General features: G+C 32.0%; 2 protein-coding genes across 2 annotated transcripts; one reads left to right on the top strand and one right to left on the bottom strand.

Moving 5' to 3' along the window:
* The first annotated feature begins 5,437 nt into the window (after nt 1–5,437).
* On the top strand, nt 5,438–8,389 carry LOC108466033 (probable protein S-acyltransferase 1). Its single transcript, XM_017766403.2, has 5 exons — nt 5,438–6,098; nt 6,490–6,669; nt 6,798–7,115; nt 7,195–7,416; nt 7,879–8,389. The coding sequence occupies exons 1-5, from the start codon at nt 5,952–5,954 to the stop codon at nt 8,197–8,199; spliced, it is 1,188 nt and encodes a 395-aa protein (XP_017621892.1). The 5' UTR covers nt 5,438–5,951; the 3' UTR covers nt 8,200–8,389.
* Nucleotides 8,390–20,560: 12,171 nt separating this feature from the next.
* On the bottom strand, nt 20,561–21,678 carry LOC108466492 (calmodulin-binding protein 25-like). Its single transcript, XM_017766856.2, has one exon. The coding sequence runs from the start codon at nt 21,412–21,414 to the stop codon at nt 20,767–20,769; it is 648 nt and encodes a 215-aa protein (XP_017622345.1). The 5' UTR covers nt 21,415–21,678; the 3' UTR covers nt 20,561–20,766.
* Nucleotides 21,679–21,886: the final 208 nt, after the last annotated feature.

The following is a 21,886-nucleotide window of genomic DNA, read 5'->3' as shown; positions in this document are numbered from 1 at the left end:
ACATATACCAAGTTCAGTATCATGTTCAACTCATTAAGACTTTTATACATCAAAATACCTATATACATGCCACAATTCTAGCTTTAAAATGATCAAACATCTACCAATTCAGTGATAGGATAGTGTGAGCTTTGAACAATCCGGCTTGACGAGTTCCACAAGATAAAGATCTACAAGAAAAATGGAAACAACAGGATGAGCATATAAAATGCTTAGTAAGTTCATATGAAAATTACATTACTTACCTTAATCAATTCAACAAGCTAAATTATGAATTACATTGGCATTCAATATGGCATACATTGACATGCTTTGATGCAACTAATACATATTATCATATACAATCAAATAAGTTAGCCAATTTGCATATCAAGATCAATAAATAAGAAATCACATACCACAACTCAAATTGAGTGCATATGCAAACTATATCCAAACCATTTCAAGATTTCCACCTCCATTAGGTTAAAGTTTTGCACGAAGGAACTATAGTATAATGAACCCGAATACACAAGAATGTTTTGCTTACACAAGCTGACATAGATCAGGGTTGCTTATAAAAGCTATCATTTTAACAGTATTTTCCTCAGACAATCTAACATCATATCAAGGTTACCAGTCTAAGCTAAACCAACGATACGTATAACTCGAGAATCTACAATAAATGCTAGATCTTGTATCATCATGTAAATCTTTAATCAGTTACGTAAATAACCTTGATAACATGCCATATGTATCCTAATCTTTTACTAAGTTCACATGGGCATCATTGTCGTATTCGTGTCGTTAACAAACCCAATATCATTTTACATATTTCATACAAGTCTGGTACACATTCAACAATCATATTTAGTACTTCATACCTATTCATAATAACCAATATTTTTATGCTTTTCAATTCAATTCATTTTAAGCCAAATATGTCAATTTCACCAATTTAACTTTAATATAAACATATAAATTAAATAAACACTATTCAACATAGCATCAAATAAAATTGTAAGTTATATATGAACTTACCTGGTCAAAACAACAAGCAAATTAAATCCTTAAAGACTATTCAATAATTTTGGCTTTTCCCCGATTATCTCTAGTTTGATTCAATTTTTCATCTAAACAATTATTTTAGACAATTCATCACAAGCAAATATTTTTATATCATTCTATAATATGCATAAACCTACTTAATTCCAAATTTTGAATTCCCCTTAAGTTTTTCATTTTATTGAATTTAGTCCTTAAAATCGAAATAGCCATAATTTTCAGTTTTGAGCTTCAATTTTAAAATCAAATTTAATTACATCCTTTAGGTACCCTTTGCTATCTATTATTACTGAAATTTCACATTTTATTCACTTTAGTCCTTATGAACAAAACTAACAATTAAATTTTATAATCTAGTCATTTTCACATCTAAGTTTAAAATTTATCAATTTAACACTAATTTTTTTCAAGATATCAACAATGGTAACTTTCAAAAAGATCTAACAGTTTTATAAATTAGTACATGAGCCAGTCAAATCAAGCTCCCATGACCTCAAAAACATAAAAATTATAAGAAAAAATACTTAATTGAACTTACTAATTAAAGGTAGAACGTTTGAAGTTTCCTTAAGGGTTTTCTTTCTTTCTTTGTTTGGTAGAGAAGAATATGAATAGAAATTGACCTTTTAATTCTTTAATTTATCTTATATAGTTGGATTGGGGGTTAGTTAATTAGGTTTAATTAACTTAATTATACTTAATTAACAAAAAAACTAATAATTAAACTTAGTTAATGGACAAATCATCACCATCCACTATCCATAATAGAAAATTTGTTTAATTACTATTTCAAACCTTAGGCTAATTACAATATATGTCGCTTGGTCTTTGGCCAATTAAAAACTTATAACGATAAGACTTTTACAATTGAGTCCTTGTACCTTAATTAAGTAATTAATTGAAAATATTGAAGGTACCAAACTTTAATATTATATTATACCAACTCCATATGGACTCGATTTACAAAATGAGGTTCTAAAACTGCCTTTTTCGGTACCACTAAAAATTAGACTGTTACAAGTGAGGCAACATGGGCTTTAGGGAATTTCATTGTTTTGACTTGGCATCATTGAAAAGCAGGTTGTAAGATTGGTTTCAAATTTAGACAACTTAGTTAGTTGTTTCTTTAAGGATAAATATTTTACAAGCTGTAGTCTTTTTGAAACTGATGAGGCTGCCAATCAGTCTTTCTATTTGGCAAAGTTTATTGGTTGCATGACATCTTGTGTACAGCGAAATTTGATGGAGAGTTGGTAATGGGTGTGACATTGGAGTTTATCAAGATCCATGGCTTATTAATGATGATTTTTATGTTGATTCACTTTCGTTACCTAGTATGAAGAATCTTTGAGTTTCTAATTTGCATAATGTGGATGGGGGTTTTTGGAATAGGCCATAGATTGAATGTGTGTTTTTGCCAAGTGATTGTGAATGGATATGGCAAATCCTAGTTAATTTCAATTGTCGCCTAAATAAAATTATATGGCACTTTGCTCTTGATGGAAGGTATAGTGTAAAGTTGAGTAATAAATTAGTGATGAACTTGTATTCTAATATGAATTTTTTTAATTCAGGACAAGCCTTGGCAATAGATATGACATTTGTATATCCTTCTACATGTGAAGGAGTTTCTTTGGCATTGTTTGCATACCTTTCTTCCAGTTAAAAGTTGACTTCTTAAAAGGGGTATTTTTGTTACGCAAGTGTGTAGGGAAGGTGATGGGAAGGAGGACGTTGAGCATGCCATATTATGCTATTATAAGGCACAAGCTGTTTGGACTATAACAATGGTACCTATAGATAAGGTTACTTGGTTGGATTTCTTGTTGGGATTGTTGACTATGTCGAACAGTGAGGTTTAGAGACGGTGTCTTGTGTTGTTGTGGTAAATATGGTAGGCCAGAAACTTATCTTTATGGCAACATCGTGAGCTTCCACCATTTTAGGTTCTTTATAATGTATATTGTTTCATTCAAGAGTTTATGGTTACAAATGTTGTTTATCCGAAAGCTAAGTCCCAATCGGCCTCAGATATAGAAGATGGGAGTGAGGTCGGGATGAGAGAAGGATTCCCAGAGTCTCCAAGGTGTCAACTAACTCCTTCCCGGCTGTTCAAATGTAATGTCAATGCCTTTGTTTTTGTAGATGAACCGACTATCAGGGTTGGACTAGTTCTTCAAGATAGTTGTTAGAATTAAGTGACCTGAATCCTTATTTAAATAAAATACAATGGTAAAATAAAATAAAAGTAAAATCCATATAGAACTACACTTCTTTTATTTTATTTTAGAGTAAGGTTTTTTTAATCCTTAGTAAACTCCATCTATTTTATATTGATTAGAATAAGGTGTTTCAATCTTACTACACTTTTATTAGTATATGGCTTTACAAAGCCTATAAATAGACATAGTCTATTCCTCTTGTATTAATTCGAATTTGACATAGTGAATTTTTTTCTCCTCTGCCGGTGGTTTTTTCTCGAAAGGGTTTTCACGTGAAATTTTTTTGTTCTTTATTTATTTTATTTTATTTTATTTTCACAATAGTCGTGATGTTTTGATAAAAAGGTTTTCGACATTTGAAAGTGTAACATTTAGCCCTCAGTTAGCTGAGGCCTTCGTCATCCGAGAGGCCTTGTCATGGTTGAAATCTAATCATTACGATCACATCATTGTTATGTTGGATTGTGCATCAGTGGTGCATGCATTGAATCAATCCATTGTTGACAACTCAGAGTTAGACTGTTTAATTTAGGATTGTTTATGTTGAGTGCTTTCTTTAAGTCCTTATCATTTAATTGGGTATGTCGATCAGCTAAAAGGCAGCTCATTCACATTCTCAGGTAACCTTATTACATATTAATCATACTACATAATCTACTTTACCGTCTTCATTTTTAGATGTTTGATGATTATTTTATGGTTCACTAAACTAGATACTGTCACGAAAAAAGCAAGCGCACATATCGAATGGTAGTATAGCTATGGTGAGTCCAGAATATCGTATCCACAAGACTAAAAGTACTAGGATTAACTATCTTTCTATTATTTAGCCTAGAATAGAAGGGATTTTGTTTTAATCTAAATTTAACTAAACTAATTAACTAATAAACACGACAGAGAGTGAAGAAAATAATCGAATAAACCAATAATAAAGACAATACCCAAGGAAGAATCCACATAGACTTCACTTATTATTCTGACTCTGAATCAAATGATTTATTCACTTGTCTTGATCCGTAGAAATCCCTAAATTATGTTAGTATCACTTTCGAGACTAAAAACAATTGACTCTAGGTTGATTAATTGAAATCTCTTTCTAATTAAAACCCCTATTATAGCATTAACTCAATCTATGAATTCCCTTATTAGATTTGACTCTAATTCGACAAATTTATGTCGCCCTATTTCTAGGATTGCATGCAACTCCGCTTAATTATGGTAGATCTACTCTTAGACAGGAACTTTTGCTCCTCTGAATAAGCACATCAACTTGAATTAATATCCTGAAAATATTAGATCAAGAATTAAGAACACATAATTAAGAACAAGAACGAGTATTTATCATTAAATTCAGAACATTAAATAATAAGATTCGTCATAGGTTTCATCCTCCCTAGGTATTTAGGGAGTTTAGTTTATAATGTGAAAGGAAAACATCTCAAATTTAGAAAAACAACAAGACATAAAAAAACCCAAATAAACTTCGAGAGAAATTTGAATAGAGATCTTCAATCTTGAGGTGGGTCTGCTTCTGAGACGATTCCAACGGCTTCCTTCTAGTAATTCCTGCTTTCTGCTCTATGTGTCCCCATAGGTCTTCTTCTAGTATGTATTTATAGACTTTTGAATACTCAGAAACCCTAAAAATTACCTTTTTTCCACATGTTTGGGAAACAGGGAACGATATCGACACGGACTGGCACATGGGCATGTGGCCTACCCGTGTGGATCCTGAAAACTCCGATTTTGGCCCATTTTTCACTCCTTTTGCTCCGAAATACTCTCTTAAATATAGAAACATGAATTTAAGGGATTAGGAACATCAAATTCACTAATTTACATCATTAATCATCCATAAACGCATTAAAATGGGATTAAAATATGTTACATTTATGGTTTATCAATGTTTTAAATAATAATAATTTTCTTGTTTCATCTAATGAGGATATTAGGTAATAGTCGTTGAATTTTGTCTACTTATTTTTTGTTTTGAATATAAGTTTACCTAAAAGAAAACTATTATAAATTATGTATTAACTAGTTTGTGCATGGATTTATTTTTAGATATTCAATATATACCATAACTAGTTTGTCGTTATAAATCTAAGGGATTTATTTTTAGAGATATATATATATACACACACCACCTTTTCGACGTACATTCTGAGTTGCTAATGGATCTTCACATGTAATAATACTCCAAAATTCGCGTTTATCTTTTGCAAATTAAAAACATTATATTATTAATAAGATTTTATTTAGAGAGAAATAGATGGATTGATAATGAGAGTTAACCAATAAAAAATAGTGATGAGTTAGTTGAGGAGCATAGAGGGTTGAAAACAATAAAAAGTAAGGGTAAGGAATATAAAAAAGAAATTAGTTTCGGCTGCGGAAAGCTCGCTTGAATTTAGAAATCTTGAGGACCCATGAAAAAGTTCGTTAGGAAAAAGTTGTGAGGACCGATCTGGTAAACCAACAACTGTTGATAAGGGAAGTTGAAAGAGAGAGAAGAAAAGCAAACGCTAACGAAGCGTTTGGTATCCTTTGTCCTTTGGCTTTCCTATGTTAGGAAAACAATGAAAGCCATTTTGACCCTTTTCAATTTTGTTTGGTTTTTGTAATTAAGGTTCATTTTTTTCCTCTTTGTGGGTGTTTGTCTCCCATTACCACGTACCTTGGGCCATGCATTCAACAGAATTGAAAGACCGTACAAAGAGAAGCATGAGAACGAGCAAAAGCCAAGTTTATGATTCTTCTTCCATTGAAATTGACCCCTCCCCTCCCAATTCCACTCCTAAAAGGAGTTATCAAGTTTGGAAAGGAAATAATGTATTCTTTTTCATCCTTCTTCAACTTCCCTTTCTTTCTTTTTTTTCAATCATATTCTTCTTATTTATGCATATTTAAAGGTTTTTTTTTTCCTTTTGATTAATGAACTTTTAACATTGTTCATGCCATTTTCCTTTTTTTTAATAAAGTATGTATGCATGGTGCGAAATAAAAGAGGGCTGAAAAGATGACGAGGTACCCCATAGCATCATTTTGCAAAATCTGGTTAAATCCCATGAGGGGATGGTACCTAAACAGTTATGCTTTAGATACTATCTAAATGGTTTTAGGGTTGAAAAAATTGACTATTTTGAGTATAGCAGCTTATATGATACAATTATAAATTCGGCATTTTTATGTGCTAATGAAAGAATACATTTTTCAATTTCAGAAATTTTGTTGTGGAGGAAGAATTATACTTGGCCCCGATGCTTCATCACTTTTCTTAACGTCGTTTTTGATTGGATGCCCTGCAATTGCCTTCTGTATAAAGATGGCGTTGCATATCAAGCCCCAAGATACAATTTTTAACCATCAAATATTGCTTGGGGGACTCATCCTCACTGTTTTGGTTGGTAAAAAGATTTTATACAGCTTTATTAGTAGTGGTAGTAGTAAAAAAATTAAATTTGGGTTAATATTATATCTTCTCCGGTCCTTGATTGTTTAGTAAATTTGAAAAGATTGTTGTTTTTGCAGGATTTAGGTTTTTTATTTCTGACAAGCTTTGGAGATCCTGGAATAATACCCAGAAATACAAAACCACCAGAAGCATCATCAGATGATGATGATCTGTGCAAGTCAACGTCATTTGATTGGGCGAATGGTAAGACTGGAACCCTGAGACTACCGAGGATTAGGGAAGTGAAATTGGAGACGGGTGAAACGGTTCAAGTGAAGTTTTGTGAAACTTGCTTGTTATATCGATCCCCCCGTGCCTCTCACTGCTCCATTTGCAACAATTGCGTCCAGAGGTTTGACCACCATTGTCCATGGGTCGGTCAATGCATCGGAGCTGTAAGTTCCTTTATAATGATTCATTCTTCATCTACCCTTTCTTCATTTGTTTAAAACCAAATTAATGAATGATTTGCAGCGCAACTACTCATTCTTCATTTGTTTCATATCATCATCCACTGCCTTGTGCATATACGTCTTCACGTGCTCTTGGGTGAATATTCTTCGACAACGCACGAGCTTCTGGACTGCCATATCTCGTGATATACTATCAGTTATTCTTATACTCTATTGCTTCATTGTCGTCTGGTTTGTTGGTGGCCTTACAGTTTTCCATTTCTACCTCATTTCCACTAATCAGGTCTTCTTCTTCTTTTTTCCCTTAATTCCCTCCCTCATCTCTCTCTCTCTAAATATATATATATATGAAGGTTAAATGCGGTAAAGTATCTTAAAGAATATTTGTATTAAGAGTTGATTTCATTTTACTAGTTGATTTCATTTTACTCACTCTATTAGAAAATGGCTAAACTAATCTTTGTACTTAAATTAAAAAAAAAAAAGGTGCAAATTAATTTATTTGTTAAAACTTTTCATCTATTTTCGCTATTAAAAACTGATTATATATATTAACATGAGGTATATATGACATAATACGTTCACTATTTAGTTATTTGTCAACAACAGTTTTTAAATGGTACAATTTGATAAAAATTTTAACAAAAAGAATCAATTTACTCTTTCATCTAATGTATAGAGACTAATTTGTCATGATATTTTTACCGGTAAAAGGTTAAATAAATAAATAATTGGTTGATTTCAGACCACGTATGAGAGCTTCCGGTATCGGTATGATAGGAAGGAAAACCCATTCAACAAAGGCATATTGAGCAACTTCAGACAAGTACTGTTTTCAAAAATCTCACCTTCGTTGATCAATCTCAGAGCATGGACATCAGAAGATGACACTGGGCTTTCAGTTATAGATGACAATGGAGACAGCGAGACTGGTTCCAAAAATTTTGACGTAGAAATGGGAGTTCCCAAGCTTTTGCAGAAGATCGACTTTGATGGTTTCGATAATAAGCCTTCGAATTCCAAGAACCAAGATTTTCATGATCAAACTAAATTTGGTATAGCTTAATTATTACAATCACCAAACCAATTAGATTGTAAATGAACCAAGTTTAAATGAACCGTTTTCCGTTCGTGCTTGTTCATTTATTTATTTTTGAGTTTGTTTGTATTTGGTTTGTATTTTTTAAGAATTTGAATTTGAGTTCAAAGCTCAATTTATTTAAAATTATGTGTATTCATATTCACTTTAAATCAAATGAATTTGTTCACGAATATTAAAGGAACATGTTCATCAATGTATAATTGAATATGCTAATGAATAATTAAAATATTCATGAACACTTTTGGAGATGACATTGTTGAAAAGATAATTACCAAATTCAAACATATATTATAAAACAATGAAGGAAACAAAAGTAATTCATGAATAAAAATCTAAAACATTTTACTTTTTTTTATTAAAAAACACACATCACAAATGAAAATGTTTCTTAGTTTTAGATATAAAATGATAAAACTAAATGTTTGCATAATTTTTAACTTCATTAAAATGAACTTATGAGGTTCATCCTTATAAACGTTATTAAATCATAATGGCTTAAGTGCTCATTTGGTCCTGAATTTGACTCCTCTTTTCAACTTAGTACATTTAGTTTTTTTTTTTTCAACTTCATACTCTAAGACTTCTTTAATTTTCATCCACTATTGTGATACTTGTTTGTAGGTTTTCATTTGAATATAGTGAAAAATAATTACTAAATAAGTATGTTAAAAGTTCATTTAGTACAAATTCAATGACCTCAACATTAGAGGTATTAAGTTACTTGTAAAACAAATTAATGCATCTGCATTTAACGATGATCACTATGCTTTTTAATTGTAATTACGTTAATATATGCCACAAGCTACTATACTTTTCAAAATTAGAATTTAGTCGTTAAATTATATTTCATAGAATTTAGTCTCTTTACATTTTAGATTTATAAAAAATATAAGTCCAATTATTAACATTATTAAGTTTTTTTATCTCTTCAATTCGTTGTTGTGATTTTTTCAAATAAAAAATACTCACTTAGTAGTCATATAATTAAAAAATAACTTTGTAATTAACTTGAATTTAACAAAAAATAAAGTCAACACTGTTAACAGTTGAACCTAAATTTTGAAATATAAAAATAAAGAAACTAAATTCTATAAATAAAAGTACAGGGATTAAATTTTCAATTTTTAAAATGACAGAGACTTGTGGCAAATTTTCCCATGAGTGCGGAGCTCTATACAATCATTTCTTTTACTGTGCCTATAAATACCTCTCCCTTATTTATTTTTTTTTACGCAAACAAAAATTACGTCTCATTGTTGTCGAGTTTCTCACCCAAAAGCCTCTCCAAATTTCTTTCTTTTACCTTAAATTCAAATCATATGCTTTGGAAGGTATGGATATGTTATTTTCATAATTTATTATTCAGGCTAGTATTTATTTATTGTTAATATTTAATTTTAGTATTAATTTTTATATTATTGAATATAATTATTAATTTTTTCCCTTGATTAGGGAAAAATTCTTTGGATTTAACAAAATGTAAAGGATCTGACGTTGATTGAGAGAGCATGTTTAGAGGTAGCAAGTTTTAATATGGTTGAAATACTATTCGTATGTATTTATTTTATTTTTCTTTTAGTGAATTATAATTAATGTGATTTAAACTCAAATTATGATGAAAAGGTCTTATTTTTAATTTTTTTATAGTAAACTGACAATCATCTTGCAACATGATAATTCACTGGTATAATAGTTCAACCTTAAGTATCAAGAATCAAAAGGATTAGTGAAGGATGAATTAGAGTTAAGTGTTAACTTGGTTAATTGAAATATGTTTTAATAATAGTGATTTTAGAGTAATCAATGGAAATGATTAATTAAACTTTAAGTTGAAGCTAATAAACACGTATGATATACATGGATGTGACAAAATTAATATGAAATTGATTCATGATGGAGTAATAATTAAAAATTACCGAAGTAGGACGGGTAAGTTGATAAATGCCAATTTACTTTATTTTAAATGTTTGTATGTGGATGGAAAAAGCTATGAAATTAATAAAATACAAAGGCAACCTAATAGGTAAGTAAGTTGCTCTATAAGTTTATTGTATAAGCTGGTTGAGTCTTAATTCGACTAGCATCGATATTACTATCAATATAGGAAGACGTGAGTTCGAGTGCACTGAACACATTATTCTCCTGTTTAAGGGTTGGGGAGGGGCTATAGGTAATTCTAAGTATTGTATCAGAAAGAGATGATATTATAACACTTTTTACCGAGTTCGGTCGTCGAACCCGAGTAATAGAATGCCATAGATAAATACGAAACATTTACATGCAATTCATAGTTCAAATTTCCAATTCAATCTCAATTTATCACATATGATCAAGCATAACACGCAATACAACCAAATTCAGGTTTAAATCAAGCTTACGAAAGCTTTAAATTAACTTGACATCAATCAGAGATAAATTTGAAACCAAAAAAAAAAAAAGATGGAAAAATTTTGTTAATAGGGGTCACACGGCCGTGTTCCCTGACCATGTGAAAGGTTGAGGCTATGCAAAGATGGGACACACGGCTATGTGGGCAGACCGTGTAACAGACTGACCCCGTGTGAGACTAGAGTCACACAACTGCGCGAACAAACCGTGTAACTCATTGAGGCCGTGTGGGTCAAAAGTACAATTATTTAAAAATTGTCACACGATAGTGTAATAGGCTATGGCCACGTGCAATTATGCAAGCATAAAATTTAACAGGTCACATGAGTGTGTGCTAACCCGTGTAACAGCCTGATGTCGTGTCAAGGAACCATGTGTGGCACACGATCGTGTAGCACCAAAAGTGAACTATAAATCACAACAACAAGCCTAACATTTTTCCACATACATGCATGATTCACAATGGCACTTATCTATAACCTGCACATAATTCACTAGAATAACATCCAAAATACCACATTCAAACTGCGACACCCCTAACTTATATCCGTCGCCGAAATAGGATTATGAGGCATTATCGGACAATATAACATTTATCAAACATTCAATATCGCATATCAATCATTCACATACACAAAGTCCCTTAAATAGGTCTATGAGACCTTAATACATGCTTAAGAGTGGTTCGGGACTAAACTGATTACACATAAAAATTTCCAAACACTTAGAAATATTTCATGAAATCATAGGTCACACGCCAGTGTGAACAGGCCGTGTACCTCACACGACCACCAGACACGCCCATGGCGCAGGCCGTGTGAAAACAGGGCATACATACTAACTTGTACTACACGGTCGAAGACACGCCCGTCTGCCATGGCCGTGGGAAAACTAGGGAGGTTACTGAGTTGGGTCACACGGCCGGCCACACGCCCATGTGCTAGCCCGTGTGTCTCACACGGCCAGTAGACACTCCCGTGTGTCTAGGCAGTGTCAAAATTGTAAGGTATACTGCCTTAATTCGAAAGGGTACCCTAGGGGACACATGGCCGTGTAACATAGCTGTGTGTCACACACGGCTGAGACACACACCCGTGTCTCTATCTGTATGGACAAAAATACGCCATTTGAAAAGCCAATTTGCCACCCTTATCTCATGCATACAAATTAACCTAAATTGTACCATTTCAAGACATTTATAAGCAACCAAAACCAGCCAATTTATACATATATCATGCCATCTATACACAATCATTTTAACTACTCAATTCCACAACCAAAACACACCAAAAATCATTAAACTTGTATAACTTCTAAATGCATTTCATCATCACTTTATCACCTATTTCATGCCACAAATCTTACCATTTCAACACTACATAATCAAGCCACAACACATAAGGCATTATATACATCTCATGTATCATATATTAAACACATAACTTAAGCCAACTTATATGGCTAAAAATATACTAACATTTATATTATTAACAAACCAAATCACATGGCTAACATTATAACTCAAAACATACCAAAATCACACTAGCCTATACATGCCATATACCATTTATACAAAGCTTTCAAAGTACCAACAAAATGATCGATAGTGTGACAATGCTCCTGACGATCCCCGAGTCCAAGCTAGCTTTGACTATCTATAAAACATAGACAAATAACACACAGTAAGCTTCATAGCTTAATAAGTTCGTAGTTAAGCAATTCCATTCATCAAATAATATAGTTCAACCATTTGCACATTACCAAATCAACATTACATTAACACAAACCATATTCATGTCTCAAACATAATTAAATACCATTTCATTAAAATTTCTCAATGTAATACTTGAATAGATTCCATACATACATGTATCACCTCGTACTAACCTCTTTCTCAACCACAATATTTATTTATCAGTTGAATCATTAGGGTTAGAAGTCAGATACTCAAGAATCGCAATAGATAAGTACCTATACCATGGCCCATAGCCAAATCAAGGTAACTTTTCTCAAAATGCCTATATCATGGCCCGTAGCCAAATAAAGGTATTATTCGCACCCAAAGTGTCGATATCATGACCCGAAGCCAATGCATTAACTTAATGATATTACATTAGCATCATAATTGTACCTAAGGTTTAACTGGGAAGTTTCGCTTATCGATTTCATCGTCAAACACTTCTGTATAGTTGTATTCCTAATTCCAAACATTATCCGCAATCTCATAAATACATTTTATGCAATATCAAAGCATATAACATCCATTTATAATGAAATTAACACCTATGAACTTACCTCGGTCGTAGAAACAACAAAACTAGCCGATTAATCAAGTACTTTGTTCTTGCCTCGATCTAAGTCCGAGTTTATTTTTTCTTGATCTATATGTATTCAAAATTAACTCATTTAATCACTTATTCATTCAATTTCATCCAAAATATACATTTGAGCATTTTTGTACTTTAGCCCTTAAACTTTCACATCTATTCAATTTAGTCATTATTCCACAAATACATGAAATTCACAAAATTCAATTAAACCCATGCTTGGCCGAATTACCATAGTACCCCTAGCAGCCCATATTTTTTATTTATTTCACAATTTAACCCCTCAGTTTATACTTTTCTCAATTTAATCCCTAATTGACATTTTCACTAAAAATCATTTTATAAAACATTATAATCTATCAACAAATACTCATTTTACATCATCAAACATTCAAGAACTCAAGCATTCATCAATGGCACTTTACAAAATCATCATAAATTTTGAAAATTAAGGCATGGGCTAGCTAGTACTCAAAGCAACGATCACAAAAACATAAAAATCATCAAAAACCGAACTAAAATCGTACCTTAATCAAGCTATGCAAGTGCCAAACCCTAAATGAGAAACAATGGTTCTTTTTTCTTCTTCAATATTTGGAAAAAGGGAGAAAAGATAGACTAAAATTCATTTTGTTATGTTTTTAATTACCTTATTTACTAAATACCAATTTTAACCTTAAAAACATTTAATAACTACACCAAATGCCATGCCATTATCATCCACTATCATAATAATGGTATAATTACCACATAAGGGCCTTAACTTTAAAGTTCTATAGCTATTAGACACCTTTAGCTAATAGAACAACACTTTTGTAACTTACGCGATTTAGTCATTTTCTCAAATTAAGCATCCAAACGATAAAATTATTTCACGAAATTTTTACACATATATAATCACATGCTGTAAACACAAAAAATAATATTAAAATAATTTTTTGACATCGAATTTGTGGCTCTGAAATCACCATTTTGATTTAGCTAAAATCGGGCTGTTACACAAACCATACCGATATGCCTTTAATGGCACCTTAAAACAAGCAACCAAACACGTATCAATTTAACCATTCAAACAATCTCAAATTGACTCCAAATCAACCTTTTAATTTATGTACTAAACCTACCAAATTATTTCAAGCATAACATAGGCATATGAAACACCTTTTCACACCAATTTCATGGCACATCACCTAATTACCATTGAAGCAAATAAACATACATATAAATAAACATACTCAACAAGTTATCATTATCAAGATCATTGCCATCACACACACACACACACACACACACACACACACACACACACACACACACACACACACACACACACACACACACACACACACACACGTGCGCGCGCGCGCGCATGTACGCACGCACGCACGCATGTACCCACGCACGCACCCACGCACCCACGCACATACATATTCACGATATTCAAAATGCCAAACTCATCCAAAACATAATAGTTGCACAAACATAAGACTCTCTAGGTACATACCATTAATAACAAAAACATCACCAACACTTCGAATTCGGGATTACTGTTGGATGCTGATGTGACGGTCAAACAAAAAAGAATTTAACTTACGCATAAAAAAGAACAAAATTGTACGCTGAGTATAACTCAGTGATATTTCTATAATTCGAACATTATAACATAACATAATTCATTTAAAATTCATAAGTTAAAAACAATGATGATATGCAATTAACATGTCCAATATACCATTTCTCACATTCCTTGCTCAAATATACTAATATATAGGCATAACAATTTACTTCATATATCATATAATATCTCAATCCATAAGATAGCACATTCTATCTCAATTTCCAATTCATGTATTTAATGAACATAACTATCATTGTTTTAACTCATTTCATAAATAGATATTTCATCTTACATTTTTACTTTTATTTCATATCCATTTGCAATCTCAATATCAAATACCACATCTCATATTAGATTTTTTAATCTTATAGATTCGAGGACTTATTCGTCATCATCATTTCAATTATGAATATTTATTTTTTACCATTTATCTTCTTATTAACTCGACTCGGACGGATATACAAATCCAACCAACACACCAGTTTGGCACCCAATACCTCATCAGATAAATTTGAAGTAAATAGTTTGTGTCCAGTGCTCATCAATAAGTTTGACACCCAGTGTCTCATCGGTATAACTGAAGTAATTTGGCATCCAGTGCCTCATCGACTCGTAGTCGAAGTAACCCTGAACTTTTCCTATTATAAGGCATGCTAACTATATCTGACTTTGCCCGAACAATTAATAAGGTATTCATTACTCATTTCATTATCAATCAATAATCTCAATTCATATGTATTTTCATCATGAATTTACTTATCTATTCATATGGCAGCATAAATCATCTCAATATGTATTCAATTACACATTTATATAAACATACACATTTTTCAAATACATTTAATTTAGTCCTCCCTAACATTATCCAATTCAAATCAATCTAAAATAACTCATTATAACAAAGTGTCTCACCTTAAGTACTTACCATGCCCAATCAATTCAATATGTTGCAATTACAAAGTAGTTCAGATTATAGAAACACAAATCGTAAACTACAAACTATTCGTCGATGATTTTTTATTTTCCTTTCTTTTTTGAGAAACTTAGATCGACGTTACCTACAGATTAAGAAAAAATACAAGATTACCAATGTGCAAACAATTTCACATTCAATTGCTAATTTAAGTAACTTTTGCATTTAATTCAATTTGGTCCTTAAAACCAGGACTAACATAACTTTCAATTCTCTAACCTCTATTTTTCATGTTGATACTATAGTCCCTATTGTACCTCCTATTTTTCATTTCTATCACAAATTTTAAAATTTGTGCATTTTAGTCCCTATTGAACAAAACCATCAATTGACTTTACAATTTAATCCTCTTTCAATTGTAAACTTAAAACCTATCAAATTAGCACTTAAAACTTCAACTATTCAATAATGGAAACTTCCAAAATCTTTAACAGCACTGAAAAATACTACAGGGGTCAACTAGCTTAAGCTCTTGGGATTCAAAAAACATAAAAATTACAAAGAAATAACTAAACTGAGCTAACCAATTTTGGAATTGAAACTAGAAAACCCCAAGCCGTTTGCCCTTCTCCTTTTTTTCTCTGGTTTCGGTTTTGTATGAAGAAAGATGACAATATCTTTCTTCTCTTCCACCCACTTTAACTTAATGTTTTAGTTTATTTTAATTTAATCATTATTTTATACTTTAATTAAACTTAAATTTTATTACAAACATAATTAGAAATCGCCACTAAAGTTCTAAGGGTATAATTACTATATAAGCCCCTTATTATAAATTCTAATTATAAATCCTTAAGCAATTTACACTTTTATCAATTATATGATTTAGTCTCTTAACTTTAATTAAGCACTAATTCAACAAAATTACTTGGCTAAAATTCAATTAACTTATAATATAATTTTGTAAATATTTAATAAATATATTTATAGTCTAGTTTACGAAAATGGGATTCTGAAACCACATTTTTCGACACCATTGACTTTCGAGTCATCACAGATTCTATAAGAATCTGTAATAAGTTTAATTTTTTTTAAAAATTTGAATTGTGATACTTTAATATAAGCTTAATTGAATGATTAATTCCGTGAATTGTATGCTAAATATTTTTATTTCTATTATTGAAGTTATATGCTTATATGATAGTAATTACTTTGAATAATAAAAGTGATGAAACTATTTTATGAACTGAGAAAACCCTTGTAAGCTAGGTGGGAAACTAGTTAGATAAGATATGGCATGCCATAAGATATCGTAGCAATACTATCATATAGTATGGGTTATGTTTGTACAGGGTGTGGTTGAGTGGATAAATACTTGCATTATATGTGTCATAATAAAGAACTGAACAATTACATACGCACTTGATACCTTACTTGGAGAGACAGATACATATTACTATATTTTATTCTAATTCAAAGAGTAGAATGAATACTTATTTGTTTATCTATGGAGTTATGCCTCGTATTTTTTGGCTTTTATTCTCCCAATTAAATTTTTTTTTTAGTTTCTCACTTAAACTCTGATTAGTGTATATTAATTTAATATTATTTGACCTCCAAATTAGCCTATAAATTGGTCATTTTTCCACCTTAGAAAAATAAATCGTTACACATTTAGGTATTAGCTTTTACAAGCTTTCAGAGAATATTATGTTTATGTTTTGAGGGTTCTTATTTTAGGTTTTAGGGTTTAATTTTATCTTTATCTTTTGTACTCTTCATTTTTTCCGTTTTAGTGAAATTATCTTTGCACATGGTTTTTTATCCCCTTTTCGATCTTTTCAATTTCTTCGTTATTTTACTTGTTCGTTGCTTAACCGAGTTTATCCCTAATAAATTGGTATTAAGATCTAGTTTGATTTCAGTAATCAACTCGTTCAAAGATGGCAGTAATAAGGTTTGATATTGATAAGTTTGATGGCATCACAAATTTCAATCTGTGGCAAGTTTAAATGACGATAATTTTGATTCAAAGCGATCTTGAGAAAGTCCTTACGAAGAAGAAGCCTGCAGACATGGATAAATTAGAATGAGATAAGTTAGATAAAAAAAAAACTCTCTCCACAATTCAATTATGTTTAACAAATAATGTGTTGCATGAGGTTTTGATGGAGAAAACGGCATTCGCCTTATGAAAAATGTTTGAAACCCTCTATGTGAGAGTCTCTAACTAACTGATTAGTGTTGAAATAACGTTTATACACGTTCCGCATGGACAAAAGTAAGCACCTTAGAGGTCATATCAGTCAATTTATTACTCTTTTGAATGATTTAAAAAATGTTGAGGTTTAGATTGATGATGAAGATCAGGCTATACTATTATTGTGCTCTTTACCCCCTTTATACAAGTCTTTCAAGGAACCCCTGATTTATGGTAGACATAATCGCTTATTCGAATATGTGAAGGGTCACCTGTTAAGTAAAGACAAACTTGATAATGAGCTTGGTTTAGATAGCAAGTCAGATAGGCAAGCCTCGATTTTGGTAGCATCAAGAAAGCGAGACAAAAGATGTCACCATTGTAAAAAGTTAGGTTACGTCAAGACAGATTGTTACAAACTGCGAAATAGAAAAGCTGCTGAAAGCAACGAGGAAGATTTAGCTGGTGCTAATTTGGCCAATGACAAGGGTGATGATTTCTTGTTGCTGTCAACAAGTGAAAGCTCCGAGCTTACATCCAAGTAGATTATGGATTCGAGGTATTCTTTCCACATGTATCCCAACAGGGACTAGTTCTTTACATACAGTTCAATTGAAGGTGGAGTTGTGCGCATAGGGAATGGTTTACCCAATAAGGTACTCGGTATTGGTACTATCCAGATTAGGATGCACGACGAGACAATTAGGACATTGTCAGATGTCAAGCATGTGCCTGACTTAAAGAAAATCTCATCTTCTTGGGAATTTTGAACTTGAAGGGTTGTAGAATTAATATCAAGTCAAATAGCATTAAGGTATCCCGTAAGGATCTTGTTTTGATGAAAGGGAAAAAAGATTAGCAGTCTTTATGTTCTGGAAGGATCAACAATGATTGGTGAAACAGGACGTCCCTAGTCTGTTAAGGAGTCGAAGTCGACTCGTTTGAAATGGAGGCAACTTGGTCATAGGAGGGAAAAAGGTATGATCGTTTCGTATAAGAGAGGTTCTCTTTTGGATATAGGTTTTGAAAAGATAAGGCATTGCATTCGTAAAAATCAAACCCGAGTCAATTTTGGTTTGGCAGTGCACAAGTCGAAAACTAGAGGACTTCCAGCTTCTAAGCACAGTTTTGACTCAGTTAATATCCTGCATAGTTCGAGATAAGCCCGTGGTAGGCTTTAGCAAAGAAGGCATTGTGGAAATACAAGTCAAGTTTTGTGGAGTTATACCTCGTATTTTTCGGCTTTTCTTCTCCCAATTAAATTCTGTTTTTAGTTTCCCACTTAAACTTTGATTAGTGTAGGTTATTTTAATATTATTTGACCTACAAATTTAGCCTATAAATAGGCCATTTTTCCACTTTAGAAAAATAACCCATTACACATTTAGGTATTAGCTTTTATAAGCTTTCAGAGAATTTTGTGTTTACATTTTGAGGGTTCTTATTTCGGGTTTCGGGGTTTAATTTTATCTTCATCTTTTTTACTCTTCGTTTTTATCGTTTTATTGAAATTATCTTTTCCCGTGGTTTATTATCCTCTTCGGAGGAATTTTTCCACATAAAATATTTTTATTTGATCTTTTTAATTTCTCCGTAATTTTACTTTTTGTTACTTAACCGGGTTTATCCTAACATTATCTAATATTGGTTTTCATCCATGTTTATTTGGGTGAAAGTATAAACAAAATTAATAAAGAAGTTTAAACCGGTAATTGATAGCTTAAAAGAAAATTAAACAAAAGAGTATAGTTATGAAAGACCCAAAGTTATATAATGTATTTATATAGCATAAAGAGGGTGAGTAAAGATAGTAAAAGTTCCAATAGGCTTCCTTGTATAGCTAATGATAAATTTAAAGTACTAAGATATGTTTAAATGGATGTCAAGATAATTAGAGTTTAAGAAAGCAACTTATAATTAAAAAAGTACAATTTTATAAAGATGTTTATCAAATGAATAAAAAGTTAAATTAGGAAAGTGTAAAAACATAAGTTGTAAAATGGATCGAGTCTTAGTCACTAATTGTCTATTGGCTTAAATTGATAAGAAGTGTTGAAAAGGTTATTGTAATATATGGTAAATTTTGGCAAAAACTTAAAAAGAGAAGAGATTGTAAGAGTATGTACAACTGGTGTAATAAAAGTTTGGATTAATGCTCAATTTGACCTTCGAACTGTTTTTTTTTATTTTGGTACATAATTTACTTAAATTATCATTTCGTTATCTGATTCAACTATATCTTTTGTAACGGTGTTAAAAAAAATATATGTTATCATATTGTATATTGTGATTTATTAGATGTGCCACGATGAACGATTTTTCTTACGTTATTATTAAAAAAAAAAAAGACTAAACAGAATAATGGAAGACAAAAAAAAAGTACCAAAATAATATATATATATATATATATATAGTTCAGAGCCAAATTGATAAAAGTTCAGTATGAGTTCTAAAAATTTGAATTGGACTCGAGGAAAATTGCTTCACGGTTCATGTGAGCACTATGAGTTCTTGAAGCTCGATGCATAGTTATTGTTGTCACGCACAGTTGTAGCAAAGATTCGAGTTGCGGTTCTTTGAAGTTTAAATGGGTAGAAAATTTAGTTATGGAAGTTTTCTAATTTTTTCCTTTACCACTATTTACGATCTTGTAATAAATTAATTATTTAAAATAATAATATACCTCATCGGTCTATTACCTCTCTTTTTTCCTAATAAAAAGTGTAAAATTAATTTAATTTTACATATGCTTTCCCGTAAAATTATGAAAATATATTATAAATTGCAATGTAAATGGATTCTTTCTTTCGAAGTTTTAAAGGTTGTTTTCTTTCTGGTATGTATGTGTGTTGAAAGTTTTGAAGTTTCAAGTAGTATGATTCATTCATCAACTGGTAAAATAAATTAGCCATTAGAATATCATTCATGAACCATACTAATCTACAAGAACATCATGGAGTCAAAAAAATGGGGGAAAAAGAAACTATATTAACAGCTCCACCCATATTCTACTCCGAAAATGATAAACTACTAGCAGAAAAGCAGGGTACAACTGATAATTTAAATAACTAGCAAAAATGAAAAACTAGGCTTTCCAGGATTCTAGAGTGGGAAAGCAGGGAAAACTGTTGGGATCTAAGGTAGCTTCAGCAGAAGCTATACCGTCTGAAGACCGTAATGGAACTAAGCTGGACCCGGAAACAGCTCCTGAAGATGGCTGATGCTGATCCAACAAATAGGCTGATGTGTCGAGCGTAGGCAGGCATCCGGGTCTTTGAGGCTCGGGCTTCAGGATCGGACTCAAAGACATCTGCGCGTTACAAAAGCGGACTCCAGTTACCTGTTGCACCATCTGCCTGAAATTGGCCGGATCCGCCTTTATGAAAGTGGTTTGAGAGAACTTGGAGGCACGGGACTTGCGTTTAGACTTTGAGACTTTTCCAGTAGGAAGGGGCTTGAGTAGTGTCCGCTGACATTTAACAGTGGTTTCAGGGTCAGAGCCTGAAACGTTTGACCCGCTGGGGGTAGGAGTAGGCGTCGGTAAGGGGTTAGAGTTGACAAGGCTGAAGAGCGGGGAAAGAGAATGCGAATCAGAGTTACAGAAGGAAGTAGAGATGGAGTCTTGGAGTGCTCTGGTAAGAGCTTCGGCTTCGGAGAGCCAAGAATCAGCAAAGCTGGGACGAAACGCCCACGATTCAATGTTGGCCAAGTTTTCCGATGATGATGATGCCATCTGCTGCAAGTTCAGTGAAACTATAGATCTCTCTGTTTTTTGCTATGTCCAGTTGGAAAATTGTAAAAGAAATAAAGGAAGAAAGAAAATCAAAAGAAAGGAACCATCCAGTAGTTGTGATTGGTCACGTTATGGAATTATATTTTAATTTAGGTGAGACCAAAAAAGAGACAAAGCGATTGGGAATAGCATAAGAAAGAAAAGAGAGGAAGAGAGGTGGAAATGGGGGAGAAAGAAGAGACTTTTAAGGAAGCTTTAAATAGGGCGGTGGGGGGGTAGGGGGGAAGAAACCGCGTCGTAATGACAGAGGGACAGGCGTCATATTTTCTCGTACGGGAATCGACCGAACGTACTACTTAGCTAATCTAATCTAACCATGGTTTATTATTATTACTTTTTTTTTTTTTTTTTTTGAGTTTTGAGTTTTGAGTTTGACTCAACGAGTGCAATGGCTTTCATCTACTTATTCTGC

Source organism: Gossypium arboreum, chromosome 2 (genome assembly GCF_025698485.1).
Source record: "Gossypium arboreum isolate Shixiya-1 chromosome 2, ASM2569848v2, whole genome shotgun sequence".
In the NCBI taxonomy this organism is placed as follows: Eukaryota; Viridiplantae; Streptophyta; class Magnoliopsida; order Malvales; family Malvaceae; genus Gossypium; species Gossypium arboreum.
The sequence above is the reverse complement of the archived record's forward strand: the minus strand, read 5'-3'. Positions and strand labels throughout refer to the sequence as shown.